Raw genomic sequence first — 17,226 nt, 5'->3', positions numbered from 1 at the left:
TCTCTCGCTCTCTAAAGGATTAAATGAAGGCTGATCTCCACCTGACCAAAGGCTTAAACCCCTCCACATGAGACCTGCACTACTTTAATTAAAGTTTCTGGATAACAACTAAGGCCCCGTGCACACGGCAACAATTTTAACTGAAAACAAACAAACAAAAAACTTCCGTGGCTTTTTGGACGTCCGTTTACACGACAACAGCTCGGAGCCACTGAAAAAAATGCAACTTTTTGAAAACCGCTGTCAAGGTGGAGCTTTTTTTCAACAATCGGGCTCCGTCCAATCACGCATACGGAGAAACTCTGCAGCACAGTTCACGGATTACGGAAGGGTCCTCTATGAATATGAAGAATTAAAATACATCCAACAGGCTAAAAGTGATCTCTCCATTTCAATGTATTAGTAGAAACGTGTCGGGCAGAACTTCCTCAACCGCTCTACTTTTAGTTTGGATTTTCCATCCAGTTGTTTTGAGGCTGAGTTTCCCGCCATGCGAGTGTGTTTTGTGTCGGAATATTAATTCTTCCCCGTGACGACATGAGACGTTCCGCATTCCATAAATTCATGTTTTCTGCGGCTCTATCAGTGTGAGCATTATTAATAACTCATTATTCCAGATCGACCCCTCGTGGAGCTAAACAGACTTGACGATCATTTTTCCAAGAGATCTGATTGGTCAGGAGGCGGCGCTGCTACAGTTGCTGTGATCTTAAGATAAGATAAGATAAGATATCCCTTTATTTATCTCGCATGTGGAGAAATTTGCAGTGGTACAGCAGGATAGTAGAGAGAAAGAAGCACACATAGCAGGAACTAAAAAAAAGCAGATAAAAATACAATATAATAGACAAATATGCACACGGTGCCTATAAGTGTGGACATGTACAGAATATGGGGGTGGATGTATTTTACATAGTAAATACGTTCTTATAGATTATTATAGTTATAGCACCACTTATTGCACAGTTGGAGTGGAGTGATATTGTCCGGTTGTGGTGTGCAGTGGTCTACTGGGAGCAGGCTTGGTTGAAGAGTCTGACTGCAGCAGGGAGGAAGGGCCGGCGGTATCTCTCCTTCAGACACCGCGGGTGGCGAAGCCTGTCACTGAAGGAGCTGCCCAGTGATGTGACGGTACCATGTAGGGGGTGGGAGACGGTCTCCTTCAGGGATGAAAGCTTCTTCAACATCCTCCTGTCTCCCACCGCCTCCACGGGGTCCAGGGGGCAGCCCAGGACAGAGCTGGCCTTCCTCACCAGTTGGTTCAGTTTGTTCCTGTCTGCAGCCGTAGTCCTGCTGCTGCAGCAGACCACTCCATAGAAGATGGCTGATGCCACCACTGAGTCATAAAAATTGATTTTATCGAGAATGCAACCTGCTCAGGAGACGGTTCGACATTCAGAGCAAGTTATTTATCCCGAGAAGAAATGAATCGGGAAAATCCTGGGTTAATCCTTGAAGTTATCTTGCTAAGAGAAACTCCAGTGTCGTCCTATAGGCCCATGTAGCGCTGACACCAACCGTTCCAAAGTGTCTGAAAAGTACCATCGGACTTTATGAGGCAGCCTCCAGATGTGAAGTGGTTTCCCACACTGATAAAACAGAAGGACGTGATCGGTCCCATCCACATGACTCTCCCACCTCTACACAGAGGGAGTGGTGCTGGGAGTGCTGCAGCACCTCCTGGTGGATGTTAGAGGGTCTGCAACTACACCTGCCACTGACGGACAGATATCACTCAGGGATTGAGGTGAAATAAAATGTTGAACAGCTGTTTTGTGTACTGAATCATTAACATTTACTATATTTCCAGTGTATACAGTCACCTCGATCATATGTACATGTCTGCGGTTACGAACAGACCAAACTAGGTGAAAATGTGTTGTACACTCCCTGAGTGGTTATTTTAAAAGTGTAAAGACCAAGCTCATAGAACATGATCCTCATCCAAGGTGGCAGTGCCACTGTCAGCATTTTGGAGGCATGTGCAGCCATGAGGAGTCGACTTATATATATATATATATATATATATATATATATCAATGAATCTATACAGTATATGTCTGTGTCTCCTTACTTGTCGGTCTTTCTATGTACGATTTCACACACACATATATAAGTAGCCACATAGTCTGTGTCTACTTGTACATGTCTATGTGTCTACTGATATGTTTATGTGTCTGCTTATGTACTTTTAGGTTCACTTATTTACGTCTATGTGTCTAGTGATATATGCCTGTCTACTCATATGCATATGTCCACTTATATATGTCTATGTCTGCTTATATATGCAGGTCAATGCGCCTACTCAATACATGTTTGTCTATATATATATGTAAGTAGGCATATATATATATATATATATGCCTATATATGCCTACTTACACACTGTGTGTGTCTACTCATATATGTCTGTGGCTGCTTATATATGTATGTCTTTGTGTCTACTGAGATATTTGTTTTGTCTATGTGTCTACTCATATATATGTTTGTGTGTGTGTAGAGTTGTATGTCTATGAGTCTACATTATATATATATATATATATATGTGTGTGTGTGTGTGTGTGTGTGTGTGTGTGTGTGTGTGTGTGTGTGTGTGTGTGTGTCTGTGTCCAGATGCCTACTTATATACTGTGTGTCTCTACTCATATATGTCTGTGGCTGCTTATATATGTATGTTTTTGTGTCTACTCCGATATTTGTTTTGTCTATGAGTCTATTAAATATGTCCATATGCCTAATTATAGATTGTATATGTGTCTGCTTCTATATGTCTATGTCTGCTTCTATATGTATAGCTATGTGTCTACTCAAATACATGTTTTTTTAATGTGTCTACCTACATATGTCTATGTATCTATTTTTTGAAAAATGTATGCACTGTATGTCCAATATGCCTGTCATTGAATCTACGGATATATATCTATGGTCACCTTTGTTCAGCCCACCGGAAGTACGTCCGGTCCCGCATAGGACGTCACTTCCGCCCTCCTCTGCGCCATGCTAACACGGTTAGCCGAGCAGAAGATTCAGAGTTGATTAAAGACCCTTTTTACACCCGGTTAAGGACAGTTGGCCGCAGGTCTGTGTGGAGGAAGTTGTCTGGCGTCTGTCTGCCGGTGTGACGGAGACGTCTGTGGAGCTGGAGGCGCCCTGTTACGGCTTTAGCTCCACGTTAGCGGTTTAGTGGAGCTAATAGGCTTTAGAGCTCCTGTTCATCCTCGACTGAGAGAAGAACTCCCAACCGGTGAGTTCTGCTGAACCAGGGTCTGAATCTCGGGTTCTAGAAAGTCTCCACCTCTGACTCTGGTTCTGCAGGTTTTCTTACTACTTGTTGTTGTTGTTTTCCCCTGTAAAAAAAAAAATACTTTGAAATGACTTGTGTTGTATTTGATGCAGTAGAACTCAGATCAGATTGTCTCCATCAGAATTGGCCGGGGGGGTGGGGGTGGGGGTGGAGGAGGACCATGCAGCAGGCGAAGAACAAGGTGGCGGAAGAAGCCACGGTGGACGTCCAGTTCACCGACCTGCCCAACGCCCTGATCGCCTGTAAAGTGCCGGAGGACCTGTTCAGCGAAGGCAGCACCAAGGTGTGTCCAGACTTTTAGATTCCACGTGAGGAGTCTAACACCGGCACACACAAACACTACTGTCAGAAAGTTCTGTACACTTTTTTATTTTCAGACACCCAGAACGCTCCCAAAGTTCCCATTTGTTTTGACTCGGCGACCTCGCAATCTGTTTGATTGTGAGTTCATCGTGGAGATTGGACGAGCTCACGACAGCATCATGTGCTTTATTCACCTCCAACGAGTGTGTGAGATCCAGGTAATCTGGTGAAATCTTTGTAGTATACGGGCGGTGTGGAAGTCGGCAGGTTGACATGTTGGATCTCTTTTGTTACTGTCAACTTGAGTGACTCTAACAAATCAGCGATTGTTCGGGAGACGTCAGATCATCTCCCGGTGAAGTCGTCCGGTGGATCTTCCGCCTGCTCCATGTTTGGATCGCGGCGGTGTTGTGCGGCGCTCGGGTGGTGTGGAGTGTTGTTGTTTTGGTTGTGTTGGATGGTATCGGGTGGTGGTGTTGGGTTGGACGTGCCCGGTGGCGTTTGGTTGTGTTGGATGTTGTTGTGTTGTGTTCCCCTAGCAACGTGGCAGCTGTCGGACGAGTTCTGTCTGTTTGACCTCCACCATGGAAAGTGTGTGTGTGTGTGTGTGTGTGTGTGTGGGTGTGTCCAGTGAGGGAATGGAAAAAAAAAAAAGATGAAAGAAATGAAGCGAAGGAAACTATGTGAGGCGAGTGTGTACACACGGCTGCAGACGATTAGCACCTACACACACACACACACACACACACACACACTCTGTCACATGAAGATATTCCCTGATAATCCGCGTCGTGTTTATTCATTCCCAAATGTTCTGAGCGATGCTTCACGTGCTTTTCTTCTTCAATTCTATTAATAAACTCATCAAGCAAATCTTCAGCCTGAATACTGCAGACCGGCAGCTCCTCTTCCTTCCCTTCCTCCTCTTCTTCTTACTCCTCCTCCTCTTCATCCTCCCCCTCCTCCTCTTGATCCTCTTCCTCCTCTCTGCTGTTTGAGGTGATTTTCCATGCGAAGCTGCAGAAAGCTGCTGATGTCAGAATGTCTGCCGTTCTGTCTGCTCTCTGATTGGTCGGAGGAGGCCCCACCTCCCGCGGCCGATTGGCTGCCGGTCTGTGAATGGAGTCGGGGTGGACGGGAGGGAGAGGGCTGATGCGTCAGAGACGGTGGAGTCTCATTCAAGCAGCCGGGAGAGGAAGAGAGCGAGACGGAGACGGCTGAAGGACGTTTTTCAGCTCGACACCCCGAACTCTGGAACATTCCTGCAGTCTGACGAAGCTCCTGGTTCTGAAATGTCGGACCCCGGTCCCGCTCTGAGCTGAAGAGCCCCGCTGCAGGGGAACTCGTCTGGCCTGCCTCGGGTGCTCCTTCCTCCGTCACCCTGGGGAAGGCGAAGATTCTCCGCCCCCCTCGGTGGAGGAGGAGGCTCCAGCTCCCCTGGTCCTCCTGGTCCTCCTGGTCCCCCGTCAGGTGGGACCACCTGTGCCTGGTCACCTCTCTGACCAGCCAGGACCTGTTCCGTCGTCCCGAGGAGCAGGTGAGACCTTTGTGGTTCCCCCTCAGCCTGCTGCGCCTCCACATGTGAGTTTTAGGGTCAAGTCGGGGTCAGGGGTCGCCTTCTAGGCCCGAGGTCAGTTCTGCTGTCCGGGAGTCCAGAAAGATCCTGGACTGTGAAGATTTGCAGGTTCCATCGCAGATGTTCTGGGATGTTTAGTGTTGTGACCCACATATTCCTCCTGTGTGTTCCAGTCCAGCTTCGAGGCTCTGTTCCGTCCCTTCGACCCGGAGGTCCACTTCCAGTACTTCAGGTCCTTCCGCCGGGTTCGGATCAGCTTCAGCGATGCTCTGGCCGCTGCTGAGGCCCGACTGCAGCTGCACAAGACCGACTTCAACGGCAAGGAGATCCGCCTCTACTTCGCCCAGGTGAGCTGGAACCTCGGGGAACTCTGAGGAGTTTGAGGGAACCTGAGGAACCTAACCACTAAATTCTCCCCCTGCAGTCGGTACATATAGGCAGTCCTCGCCTGGAGCCCCCCAAACCGGACAAGCAGTTCCTGATCTCCCCCCCGGCCTCCCCACCTGTGGGCTGGGAGCAGTCGCAGGACGCCACACCGGTCATCAACTACGACCTGCTGTGTGCCATCTCCAAGCTGGGTCCAGGTACTGCTGCCGTTCTGCCGGGCTGCTGACCCCCCCCCCCTTCCCCCTTCCCCCTTTGTTAGCGCTTCACATTCAGTCAGAAAGCACGACAGGCTTAGCATTAGCTGCATGCGACGCGTTCAGCTGTATGCTACATGTTTAGCCGCATGCTTCAAGTTAGCCTTAGTTGCATGCTACATCTTTAGCGTTAGCTGCATGCTACATCTTCACCTGTATGCTGCAGTTTTCACTGCATATGTTACATATTTAGTGTCAGCGGCTACATGTTAACATTAGCTTTATGCTACATGATTTGTGTTGGGTGCATGCTATATGTTAGCAGCTACATGTTTGCATTAGCTGGTGGCTACATGATTAGCTTTGGCAGCTACATTTTTAGCCTTTGCGGCTATATTTCTAGCCTTGGCGACTACATGCTTAGCATTAGCAGCTACATTCTTAGCATTAGCGTCCATATGTTTAGCGCCAGTGGCTACATGGTGGCATGAGCTGAAACCTGGCCGTCTCGTGTGTCTCTCAGGGGATAAGTACGAGCTCCACACAGCCACGCCCACCACCCCCAGCGTGGTGGTCCACGTGTGCGAGGACGAGCGCGGCGACAGCTCCGCCCCCGACGACAGCGGCGACGATGACAAGCCCCGCCCCCAGCGGCCCCGCATCGTGCAGACCCGCCGGCCGGACTTTGTTCCCCGGGAGGAGCCGTGAGCCTGATCCTGGACCCGGTGGAGGATGAAGAACCTCTACAACTTGGACCACAGTGGGGGGGAAGGGGGGGGCTTTAGAGGGCTTGTGAGATACCCCGGGGGGGATGGGGAGGGGGGGGAGGGACCTCCAGCCTCACATGTTGCATTCATTTCGTGTGGGCTCCATCAGAATCCTGCTTGAGGACCTGCTCGGTCTGTGATCCCAGTCGATCTTCATCGTTGTCGTCTTCTTCCCACACGACTTGAATGCAGCGTCATCCCGATGTCTCATCTCGTTCCGAGGAACGCTCCGTCGTCCTCCTGCCCGATGGATCCTGTGTGTGACTGAGCTCCGCGCTGCAGCCTCCACGTCTCCTCATCTCTGCCGAAGTGACCACAGGATCATCAAGAACGTCCACCAGATCCGAAAGACACCCAAGACTCAAAATGCCCAAAAGATCAGAAAGACCCACAAGAGACAGAAAAAAAGATCCACCAGATCCAAAAGACCCAGAAGGTCAACATTCAAGAAAAACCACCAGACTCAAAAGATCCGCAGGATCCTCAAGATTCACCAGACCTAAAAAAAAATCCTCAAGATGCAGCGGCTGGAGGTCTGAACACGTCACTACATGGTGTATGTATGTGTGTGTGTGTAGAAACTCGTCCCCGTTGGGTGTGTCTGCTTCTCTGTTCAGCTCAATTTGTGTTCCAGCCAATAAAAAGAGTTCACAAGTAGAAGAGATGTTTGTGGAAATGTAAATGTTGGTGCGTAAAGAGTTTCTGAACCCTGTGAAGCCTCTTGGAATCCCAGGAGTTTCCCAGGGGGTCACAGCGAGGGTCCAGGGGTCACAGCCTTTGGGTCCCGTTCACACGTTTTGTTTTCCAAGTGAAAACAGAACATTTTCGTAGCATTTTGGAGCGCCGTTTAAATTACACCGGTGCTCCTTTGCTTTCAAAACGTTGCCATGTAAACGTGAAACCTTTCTGAAACGGAAAATGGATGTTTTCACCTGAGACCTTGTCGTGTTGGCGGAACCTGGATCCGCGTCTGTGAAGTCCTTCATTCTGTTGTATTAACACGTCCCTCAGTCATTAAAGGCGTTGCAGTCATTCAAAGCTTGGACTGGATCCGGCCCTTGGACCAGATGTTTTACCTCCCCTGGATTAGACGACTGGTGTTTGTCAGTTTAGCTAGTTTTTTACTTCATGCTCATTTAATAAAAAGTTAATACTGACCTGATTGTATGATGAAATAAATATTTGATCATCTGACAGAACGTGTTTGGACATTTAATGACTCGTGTACATGTCTATGGTACCAACAAACCAAACCAGGTGAAAATGTGTTGGGAACTCTGAATTTTTGTTATTGGAATTGTTTAAAGATCTCATTCAATACGTCGAAGTGAATGCACGGGATGGGAACGTGGTCCTCATCCAAGATGGCGGGGCCGTTATCCTCTTAGGCATGTGCAGTCAATCCTCATCCAACATGGTGGCGACGCTGATACATCGGCTCCAACACGCAATGGCCGTTAATAAAGAGTCTCTATTTACATGTGTACTTATTTACATCTATATGTGTCAATCTACTTGGTGATGTTATGTTTGTCTACTTCAACGTATCTGTGTACCTACTTGTATTGCACTATTTATTTAGCTTACATAGCGCTAGACATCTTACTCATCGCTGATTGGCTGAGATTGTCTGCCGGTGGAGGCGGCACTTTGGCGTGAAGCGTGGTGGTTGGTCGACGTCGTGACGTCGTGACGCCAGCACCCGGAACCCCGATGACACGCACAGAAAAACATGGCGGCCGACATAGAGCATATCTTCCAGGACTTTATTCTGAACAAAATCAGGGAGATTGAGGACCAGAAGGAGGACAGAGGGTGCGTTAAAATCTGTTTTTCAAAATCTTTTCCTCGTGTTATTGTTGTGTGTTGGGAGAGTTGGAGGCTCAGTGGCTGCGGGCTGAAGCTAACGTGGCTAACGCTCTCTGTGGACTGTGTTTCTTCTGGCAGTGTGTGTGCAGGAGCTGCAGTGGACGGAGCGGGACCGGACCCGGCTCAGGGACCGGGCCTAGGTCCGGATGCAGGACCGGTACCCGGTCCAGGACCGGATCCACTTCAGGGACACGCGCACAAGAAACACAAGAAGCAGAAGAAACACAAGAGCAAGAAGAAGAAGAACCGAGAGAGAGACAGTGGCTCGGAGTCTGGGACGGACGGAGAGAGAGACGGGTGAGAGAGACATCCCCGTGACGCTTCATCATCACCGTGTACCTCCACACCCTCCTCTTCATCCTTTCTCTTCCTTCTGCTCTCTCCTCTTCTCCCTCATCCTCATCCTCCTCCTCATCCTCCTGCTGATCAGCACAGATGAAGGTCAGGATGAAGATGATGCTGATGTTTGAGTGTCTAAGCTTCACTGTATTTCTGTCTCTGTGTCCTAGAAGAGGAACGTCTCCACAGAGCGCCAAGGATCCGGGTGAGTGTGGAAACATCTCCTCACATGACCTCTGACCTCTGACGAAACCTCTCCTAACTGCCTGCTTCTTCTCCAGGCGAGGATGGAGACAGCAGAAGTCGGCGGCATCACTCCACGGGGAAGAAGAAGAGGAAGAAGAAGAAGAAGAGGAGGAGGCGGCGGCGGAAAGGCGACGACTCCTCGGACTCTGACGGGAAGCGGGAGGAGAACGCTCAGAATGCCTCGCTGAGAAGACAGGAGGACCTTCCAGATATCATCCCCAAACAGGTGAGAGAGAGAGAGAGTTCTCCATTTCCATAGAACCTCTAGAACCTCCAGAACTAAAACATGAAGGGAGCAATGCTCGTCTACCATCTATAAAACATTGTGTAGGATTCCTGGTAAAAATCTACATGCGCCCAAAAGCTGAAAAAATCATTTTATAAACGAGGCCCTAGAACCTTCTCCGTGGAAACGGTAGAACACTCTGACTCTGTATCCATGGATACGGGGGGGGGGGGGGGATGTATCTTTTTAACATCACTCCGTCTCTGTGGGTAACTGGGTAAATACAACTTTTTTTGAAAACATTCCGTCGCCGCGGAAACGGCGGGAGGAAACTCAACAGTCTGAACAGTCCACCAACGTCCAATCAGAGGGACAGATTGTACCGTTCTATTTCCTGTTGGCGTGTCGCTCAGTGACAAACAATGACTGTCGTTTGCTGCCGGTGAACAGGACAGCGCCGCGAAAGGCCGAGGGGATGAGGACAGACGCTCTCCGTCACCGTCCACACAGAGGAGACCTCCGAGCCCCCAGAGCGGCAGCTCCGGGTAAGAGAGAAGTCTGCAGTGAAAGCTGCCGAGGACTCCGATGTGATTTGATGATTCATGCTCTGACCTGTCTCTGCTAGTCACTGTGAGACCAGGCCGGCTCCGGAGGAACCCCCACAGTCTACCCAGCATGCGTCGGGGGGTCTGGAGACGCCTGCGGCGGCCCTGGAGATCGTACAGGGGAACGAGGAGCGAGCGGAACACGGTACCGTCTGATTTCTACTGTGAGAAAGAGCAGTGACTCGACAACAACATGATGACCCTGAACCTCTCTGTCCTGCGTCCTCATTCAGACTCCGGTGCCTTGGTGTCCACGTCTTCTGAACCTGAACGCACCGCCACCCAGCAGGAAGCCCCCCCGATCCCCCCACCACTGAAGAAGAGCGGGAAACCCTCCCGGTCTCCTCTCCGGGGCAAGGACGCAAAGTCCTCGAAGAAGAGGAGGAAATCCAAGTCTCCCCACAGGAGGTACAGGAAAGGGTCTCGCTCCAAAAGCCCCTCCCACAAGAAGAGGTCTCGCTCCAAAAGCCCCTCCCACAGGAAGAGGTCCAGGTCCAAAAGCCCCTCCCACAGGAAGAGGTCCAGGTCCAAAAGCCCCTCCCACAAGAAGAGGTCTCGCTCCAAAAGCCCCTCCCACAAGAAGAGGTCCGGGTCCAAAAGCCCCTCCCACAAGAAAAAGTCTCGCTCCAAAAGCCCCTCCCACAAGAAGAGGTCTCGCTCCAAAAGCCCCTCCCACAAGAAAAAGTCTCGCTCCAAAAGCCCCTCCCACAAGAAGAGGTCTCGCTCTAATAGCCCCTCCCACAAGAACAGGTCTCGCTCCAAAAGCCCCTCCCACAAGAACAGGTCTCGCTCCAAAAGCCCCTCCCACAAGAAGAGATCCAGGTCCAGGTAAAGACGGTTTACTTTTGGTTTGGTTGAATGAATGAGAAGTGTCAGTGATTCCTCCTTGGATACTTTGAGTAGGACTGTAGGGACGGGGTCTGTGGGACGGGGGCGTTAGAGATGAGACGATGGATCTGTATTGACGCGTCTTCATTGATGTGCTCTGTATTGATCGTATTGGTGGGTCTATATTGACGGCATCACTGCGAGGTTAAAAGTTGATAGTCATAAAGTGTGGGTGTCTCTACAGATCCGGGGGACGCAGGTCGTCCCGGAGGTCTCGCTCTTGCTCCGCCTCACGCAGCCGGAAGAGAGTGACGTACAGCCAGAGGGACCGCTGGAAACGAGAGCCCAGCCACTCCCCCGTACTCGTCCTCCGAAAAAATAGATCCCCATCGAGGAAGCACTGCAGTCCCCAACGGATCAGCGACCTGGGTCAGACTGCCACGTAGACATACACCACATAGACCATCAGCTCTATTTGGCATAGCTGTACACCACATAGTGTGTCACGTCAATATATGCCACATAGATATACATCACATAGACCCAGGGCCGATATACTCCACATTGACCAACACCTCAATATACACTACGTAGATATACACCACATAGACCGCCACGTAGCTATATACCATAGTAATCAGTAACGTGACGAAGTTACTTTTTAATGGAGTAACTAGTAATCCGTAATCTGGTTACTTTTTCAAAGTAACTGGCAACACTGTACACCACATTGACCCCCACATAGATATACACCACATAGATTTACGCCTGGAAGGTTCTCAGTTCATGTGTGTATCGCAGCCTGCGTGTCCGTCCTCATGCTTTCTGTCCCGTTCCCTCAGATAAGGAGCAGTTGTTGGAGATTGCTAAAGCTAACGCTGCCGCCATGTGTGCCAAAGCCGGGATGCCGGTCCCTGCCAGCCTGAGGACGTCCATGCTGCCTCTGGCTCTGCCCAGCATGGCCATGAACGCCGCCATGGCCAGCATGACGGCAGGTACGTCTCACCTGCTCCCATGTTCGTAACGAGGACGCCTTTTTGAAAAGTTGCGTTCTCAAACTGCCGTGATGTTAAAAAACGAAGCGGCTGAGAATTTGACGGGTCTGACGTTGGTGTCCCTCACAGCTACGGTGACCGCAGCTCTGTCCAACATGTCCACCCTGTCCTCTCTGCTGCCGCTGCCCTCCATCTCCAACAAGCCCCCGTCCTCCTCCACCCAGCCCACAGCCGCTCTGGAGGAGGTGAGGAGGAGGGTGGAGAAGCAGGCCAACAGCCTCAGCATCAAGGAGTTCACTGACGTAAGAGAGCATGTCCCCCATCAACCGCCAACCTTCTCTCATGTCCTCCATCAACCGCCAACCTTCTCTCATGTCCTCCATCAACCGCCGACCTTCCTCTCATGTCCTCCTCGTGGTGTTTCTTCTCCTTGTAGAAGTGTCAGATGATCGTGGACAGCTCAGCCGAGCTGCCGGTGGCTCTTCCTCACGTGTCCGATGAAGAGGATGATGGGAAATCTTTCGCGGCATCGACTCTCCGAGAGCAGAAAGTCATCAACTTCAGCATTAACGTAAGAGACACTTTGTTAATGCTCGAGTTTGTTCGAGTAGAACGTCCACCTCACTTCCTGTGTGTCTTGAGTGGAACGTTGACCTCACTTCCTGTGTGTCTTGAGTGGAACGTTGACCTCACTTCCTGTATGTCTTGAGTTAAACGTCCACCTCACTTCCTGTGTGTCTGAGTTAAGCGTCCACCTCACTTCCTGTGTGTCTTGAGTGGAACGTTGACCTCACTTCCTGTATGTCTGAGTTAAACGTCCACCTCACTTCCTGTGTGTCTTGAGTGGAACGTCCACCTCACTTCCTGTGTGTCTTGAGTGGAACGTTGACCTCACTTCCTGTGTGTCTTGAGTGGAACGTTGACCTCACTTCCTGTGTGTCTTGAGTGGAACGTCCACTTCACTTCTTATGTGTCTGAGATGAATGTCCACCTCACTTCCTGTGTGTCTTGAGTGGAACGTTGACCTCACTTCCTGTATGTCTGAGTTAAACGTCCACCTCACTTCCTGTGTGTCTTGAGTGGAACGTTGACCTCACTTCCTGTGTGTCTTGAGTGGAACGTCCACCTCACTTCCTGTGTGTCTTGAGTGGAACGTTGACCTCACTTCCTGTGTGTCTTGAGTGGAACGTCCACTTCACTTCTTATGTGTCTGAGATGAATGTCCACCTCACTTCCTGTGTGTCTTGAGTGGAACGTCCAAATCACTTCCTGTTTGTGCGAGTGAAACTGTCCACCTCATCTTCCTGTGTGTGTCTTCAGAACCTGACTGTTCGTCCAGCTGCAAGGAGTGATGCAGACATGGCCAAAGAGTTTCCCGTGTCCTCAGGATCTCAGCACCGGAAGAAGGTCTGTAGAACCTCCAGACCCTCCAGAACCTGTAGAACCTCGTCTGTCACTCATGTCCTGAATGTTCTCCTCAGGAAGGGGACGGGGCGTACGGGGAGTGGGTTCCTGTGGATAAATCGTCCGAGAAGACCTCCAGAAAAGCTCCCACACACACTTCTCCCCCAGCAGGAGAACCTCCAGCGGAGGTCCAACCCGAGGAGAACGTCTTCCCAGAGCCACTCCTCCAGGTTAGCTGGTCCACGTCACATGATCAAGGTTCTCCTGCTCACTCACTCACTCTTTGTCTCTCACACTGTGTCTCTCTGTCTCTCGCTCTCTGTCTCACACTCTGTCTCTCTCTATCTCACATTGTCTCACTGTCTCTATCTCTCACTGTGTCTCACTCTCTGTCTGACCTTGTGTCTCACCCTGTCTTTCTGTCTCACACCCCGTCTCACTGTCTAAGTCTCTGTCTCACTCTTTGTCACTCTGTCTCACATTTTGTCTGTCTCTCTCTCTCACTCTGTCTCACCCTGCAGTCGGTGGACATCACCCAGGCGGTGACGGAGAGGATCCGAGCTCAGCGGCGGCTGGCGGAGAACCCGTACGACATCACTGCCATCTGCATGCTGAGCCGGGCCCAGGAGCAGGTCCAGTTACCGGTTCTTCTTGTCCCGCCAGTTCCACCGGTGATTGAAGTTCTGCTGCTAATCTAGATGTTGTGTTCCGGTAGGTGGACGCCTGGGCCCAGTCCAACACAGTTCCGGGTCTATTCACGGGTTCTACTGGAGCCCAGGTTCTGACTTCTGAGGAGCTGAGCTCCAGTGGTCCACAAGCCTGGCTCAAGAAGGTAAGAACCTGGACCGGGGACCACGTGTGGCCCTACAGAACCACGAGGAACCTTTTACTGAACTCTGTGTGTGTGTGTGTGTGTATGTAGGACCAGTTTCTCAGAGCGGCTCCGGTCTCCGGAGGAGTCGGAGAGTTCCTCATGAGGAAGATGGGCTGGAGAGCCGGAGAAGGTCTGGGAAGGAACCGGGAAGGAACCGTGGAACCCATCGTGATCGACTTCAAGGTGGACCGCAAAGGTCTGACACTCACTGCACACACACTACACAATGTACACACACACACACACACACACACACACACACACACACACACACACACACACACACACACACACACACACACACACACACACTGACGATATGTCTCCGTCTCTGTTCCAGGGTTAGTAGCTGAAGGGGAAAAGCCACAGAAACAAACTGGAGGACTGGTTGTGACCAAGGACCTGATGGGTAACACACACACACACACACCCACACACACACACACACACACACACACACACACACACACACACACAATTGACAAAGCAGATTATGGTGATTTTCTCGCTGTAATGTGTGTCTTTCTCGGTGTGTGTGTGTGTGTGTGTGTGTGTGTGTGTGTGTGTGTGTGTAGGCAAACACCCGGTGTCCGCTCTCATCGAGTTGTGCAACAAGAGACGCATCATGCAGCCGGACTTCGTCATGGTCCACCACAGCGGACCGGACCACCGAAAGAACTTCCTCTTCAAGGTGGGTGCCGGCCGTCCTCCGCCTGCAGGACTTCATTGACCTGCTGGTCCAGGTCTTCATGGATCCCCTTTTGGTCCGTCCCCTTGTGTCCCAGGTGACGGTGAACGGAGTGGACTACCAGCCTCAGACTGCCAGTCCCAACAAGAAGCACGCCAAGGCCATGGCGGCGACTGTGGCTCTGCAGGCTCTGGGAGAGGTAACACACACACACACACACACACACACACACACACACACACACACACACACACACACACACCACACACACACACATTGTCTTCAGACGTTCTCATGGTGTGTCCTCTGCTTGTCTCCAGGTCTCTTCGGATGGTCCCGGGCTCTACACCGGCCCCGTCTTCACCGCTGCTTCCACCGGGCCCCTCTTCTCCACGTAGACCGGACCGAGGGTCCCACACAGCTCGGGTCTTCCTGTCACCACGTCCTCAGACGTGAAAACAGATTTGTCCTCAGACGTGTCCTCAGACGCGTCCTCAGACGTGTCCTCAGACATCCTCCTCAGTCTGTCCCGTCTGTTTGTACTTCGTTGTCTTTGTTTCGAAGGTTCTTCGACATAACGTCCATTTTTATGGAGACTGCTGTCCGTCCAGGTCAGTCCATGATGGTATCTGTCTGTACATGTCTGTAAATGTGTGTATAATACTGTAAATATATGTGTCTGTAGCTTTAGTTCTTCCGACTCTGAACTTGTAACAAACACTTCTTTTACATTTGTTGAAATAAAGATTTATTTATCTTTTATAGTCCCGAGTCTGGGCCACTGTGAATCAAAAAAACATTTTTGGAGTGAAATCTGTTATTTTCCCTCTTTTGATGGTCAAAATATGAAAAACGATGGAATTGTGTGAGAAGTTGTTTTCAGAAGTTGTTCCCTTCCCACTAAACGTCTTTACTGCACAGCTCCAGTAAAGACGTCTTCCATTTCAGTTTTGACTATCAAAATATCATCTAAGACTTGAACCATGACCTCTCAAACACCAAGCACCATCCTGACTACGTGAGCTACACATCATCATCATCATTGTCGTCATCGTCACACACTGCTGCTCATGGTCAAAATAAGAAAAGTTGGGATGATGATGGAATTGGGTCAGAAATTATGGTAGGGCTATAGTAGGGCTATAGCCTTACCAAAAATGGTCAAAATAAGAAAAGTTGGGATGATGATGGAATTGGCTCAGAAATAATGGTAGGGCTATAGCCTTACCAAAAACGGTCAAAATATTAAAAGTTGAGATGATGATACAATTGGCTCAGAAATGATGGTAGGGCTATAGTAGGGCTATAACCTTACCAAAAATGGTCAAAATATGAAAAGTTGAGATGATGATAGAATTGGCTCAGAAATAATGGTAGGGCTATAGTAGGGCTATAGCCTAACCAAAAATGGTCAAAATAATAAAAGTTGGGATGATGATGGAATTGGCTCAGAAATTATGGTAGGGCTATAGTAGGGCTATAGCCTTACCAAAAATGGTCAAAATATGAAAAGTTGAGATGATGATAGAATTGGCTCAGAAATGATGGTAGGGCTATAGTAGGGCTATAGCCTTACCAAAATGTTCAAAATATGAAAAGTTGGAACGATGATGGAATTGGGTCAGAAATAATGGTAGGGCTATAGCCTTACCAAAAATGGTCAAAATATGAAAATTTGAGATAATGATAGATTGGTTCAGAAATTATAGTACGGCTATAGTCGGGCTATAGCCTTACCAAAAATGGTCAAAATATGAATAATTTGAACGATGATAGAATTGGCTCAGAAAAGATGGTAGGGCTATAGCAGGGCTATAGCCTTACCAAAATGGTCAAAATAAGAAAAGTTGGGATGATGATGGAATTGGGTCAGAAATAATGGTAGGGCTATAGCCTTAACAAAAATGGTCAAAATATGAAAATTTGAGATGATGATACAATTGGCTCAGAAATGATGGTAGGGCTATAGTAGGGCTATAGCCTTACCAAAAATGGTGAAAATATGAATAGTTTGAACGATGATAGAATTGGCTCAGAAAAGATGGTAGGGCTATAGTAGGGCTATAGCCTTACCAAAATGGTCAAAATAAGAAAAGTTGGGATGATGATGGAATTGGGTCAGAAATATTGGTAGGGCTATAGTAGGGCTATCGCCTTACCAAAATGGTCAAAATAAGAAAAGTTGGGATGATGATGGAATTGGGTCAGAAATAATGGTAGGGCTATAGCCTTACCAAAAATGGTCAAAATATGAAAATTTGAGATAATGATAGAATTGGTTCAGAAATGATAGTAGTGCTATAGTAGGGCTATAGCCTAACCAAAAATGGTTGAAATATGAAAATTTAAGATAATGATAGAATTGGCTCAGAAATGATGGTAGGGCTATAGTAGGGCTATAGCCTTACCAAAATGTTCGAAATATGAAAAGTTGGAACGATGATAGAATTGGCTCAGAAATGATGGTAGGGCTATAGCCTTACCAAAAATGGTCAAAATATGAAAATTTGAGATAATGATAGAATTGGCTCAGAAATGATGGTAGGGCTATAGTAGGGCTATATTCTTACCAAAAATGGTCAAAATATGAAAAGTTGAGATGATGATAGAATTGGCTCAGA

The 17,226-nt window shown here is 49.1% G+C and overlaps 2 protein-coding genes across 2 annotated transcripts; both read left to right on the top strand.

Annotated features, from left to right (window-relative positions):
- Positions 1-2,940: 2,940 nt before the first annotated feature.
- rcan1b (regulator of calcineurin 1b) lies at positions 2,941-7,726 on the top strand. The gene is made up of 5 exons (XM_080492809.1): positions 2,941-3,244; positions 3,426-3,587; positions 5,357-5,530; positions 5,608-5,767; positions 6,288-7,726. Exons 2-5 carry the CDS (start codon positions 3,465-3,467, stop codon positions 6,470-6,472), a joined length of 642 nt encoding a protein of 213 aa, XP_080348935.1. The 5' UTR covers positions 2,941-3,244; positions 3,426-3,464; the 3' UTR covers positions 6,473-7,726.
- Positions 7,727-8,252: 526 nt separating this feature from the next.
- sonb (SON DNA and RNA binding protein b) lies at positions 8,253-15,395 on the top strand. Its single transcript, XM_080492794.1, has 20 exons — positions 8,253-8,346; positions 8,479-8,697; positions 8,910-8,944; positions 9,021-9,211; positions 9,662-9,756; positions 9,837-9,961; positions 10,050-10,644; positions 10,889-11,073; positions 11,487-11,639; positions 11,769-11,941; positions 12,076-12,210; positions 12,960-13,046; positions 13,121-13,273; positions 13,565-13,675; positions 13,759-13,875; positions 13,966-14,113; positions 14,258-14,326; positions 14,493-14,608; positions 14,703-14,804; positions 14,926-15,395. The coding sequence occupies exons 1-20, from the start codon at positions 8,264-8,266 to the stop codon at positions 15,001-15,003; spliced, it is 2,970 nt and encodes a 989-aa protein (XP_080348920.1). The 5' UTR covers positions 8,253-8,263; the 3' UTR covers positions 15,004-15,395.
- The last annotated feature ends 1,831 nt before the right edge of the window (positions 15,396-17,226 follow it).

Source organism: Lipophrys pholis, assembly GCF_963383615.2.
Source record: "Lipophrys pholis genome assembly, chromosome: 23".
NCBI classification, from domain to species: domain Eukaryota; kingdom Metazoa; phylum Chordata; class Actinopteri; order Blenniiformes; family Blenniidae; genus Lipophrys; species Lipophrys pholis.
Note: the sequence above shows the minus strand (reverse complement) of the source record. Positions and strands in the feature narration are given on the sequence as shown.

What these genes read in the sequence shown, in the direction of transcription:
- rcan1b (XM_080492809.1), top strand. Translation starts at nt 3,465, where the DNA reads ATGCAGCAGGCGAAGAACAAGGTGGCGGAAGAAGCCACGGTGGACGTC. An exon ending in TCAGCGAAGGCAGCACCAAG is followed by an intron (nt 3,588 to 5,356) that starts GTGTGTCCAGAC and finishes TGTGTGTTCCAG; the next exon opens with TCCAGCTTCGAGGCTCTGTT. An exon ending in CATCTCCAAGCTGGGTCCAG is followed by an intron (nt 5,768 to 6,287) that starts GTACTGCTGCCG and finishes TGTGTCTCTCAG; the next exon opens with GGGATAAGTACGAGCTCCAC.
- sonb (XM_080492794.1), top strand. Translation starts at nt 8,264, where the DNA reads ATGGCGGCCGACATAGAGCATATCTTCCAGGACTTTATTCTGAACAAA. An exon ending in GATCTCAGCACCGGAAGAAG is followed by an intron (nt 13,047 to 13,120) that starts GTCTGTAGAACC and finishes TGTTCTCCTCAG; the next exon opens with GAAGGGGACGGGGCGTACGG. An exon ending in TGTGACCAAGGACCTGATGG is followed by an intron (nt 14,327 to 14,492) that starts GTAACACACACA and finishes GTGTGTGTGTAG; the next exon opens with GCAAACACCCGGTGTCCGCT.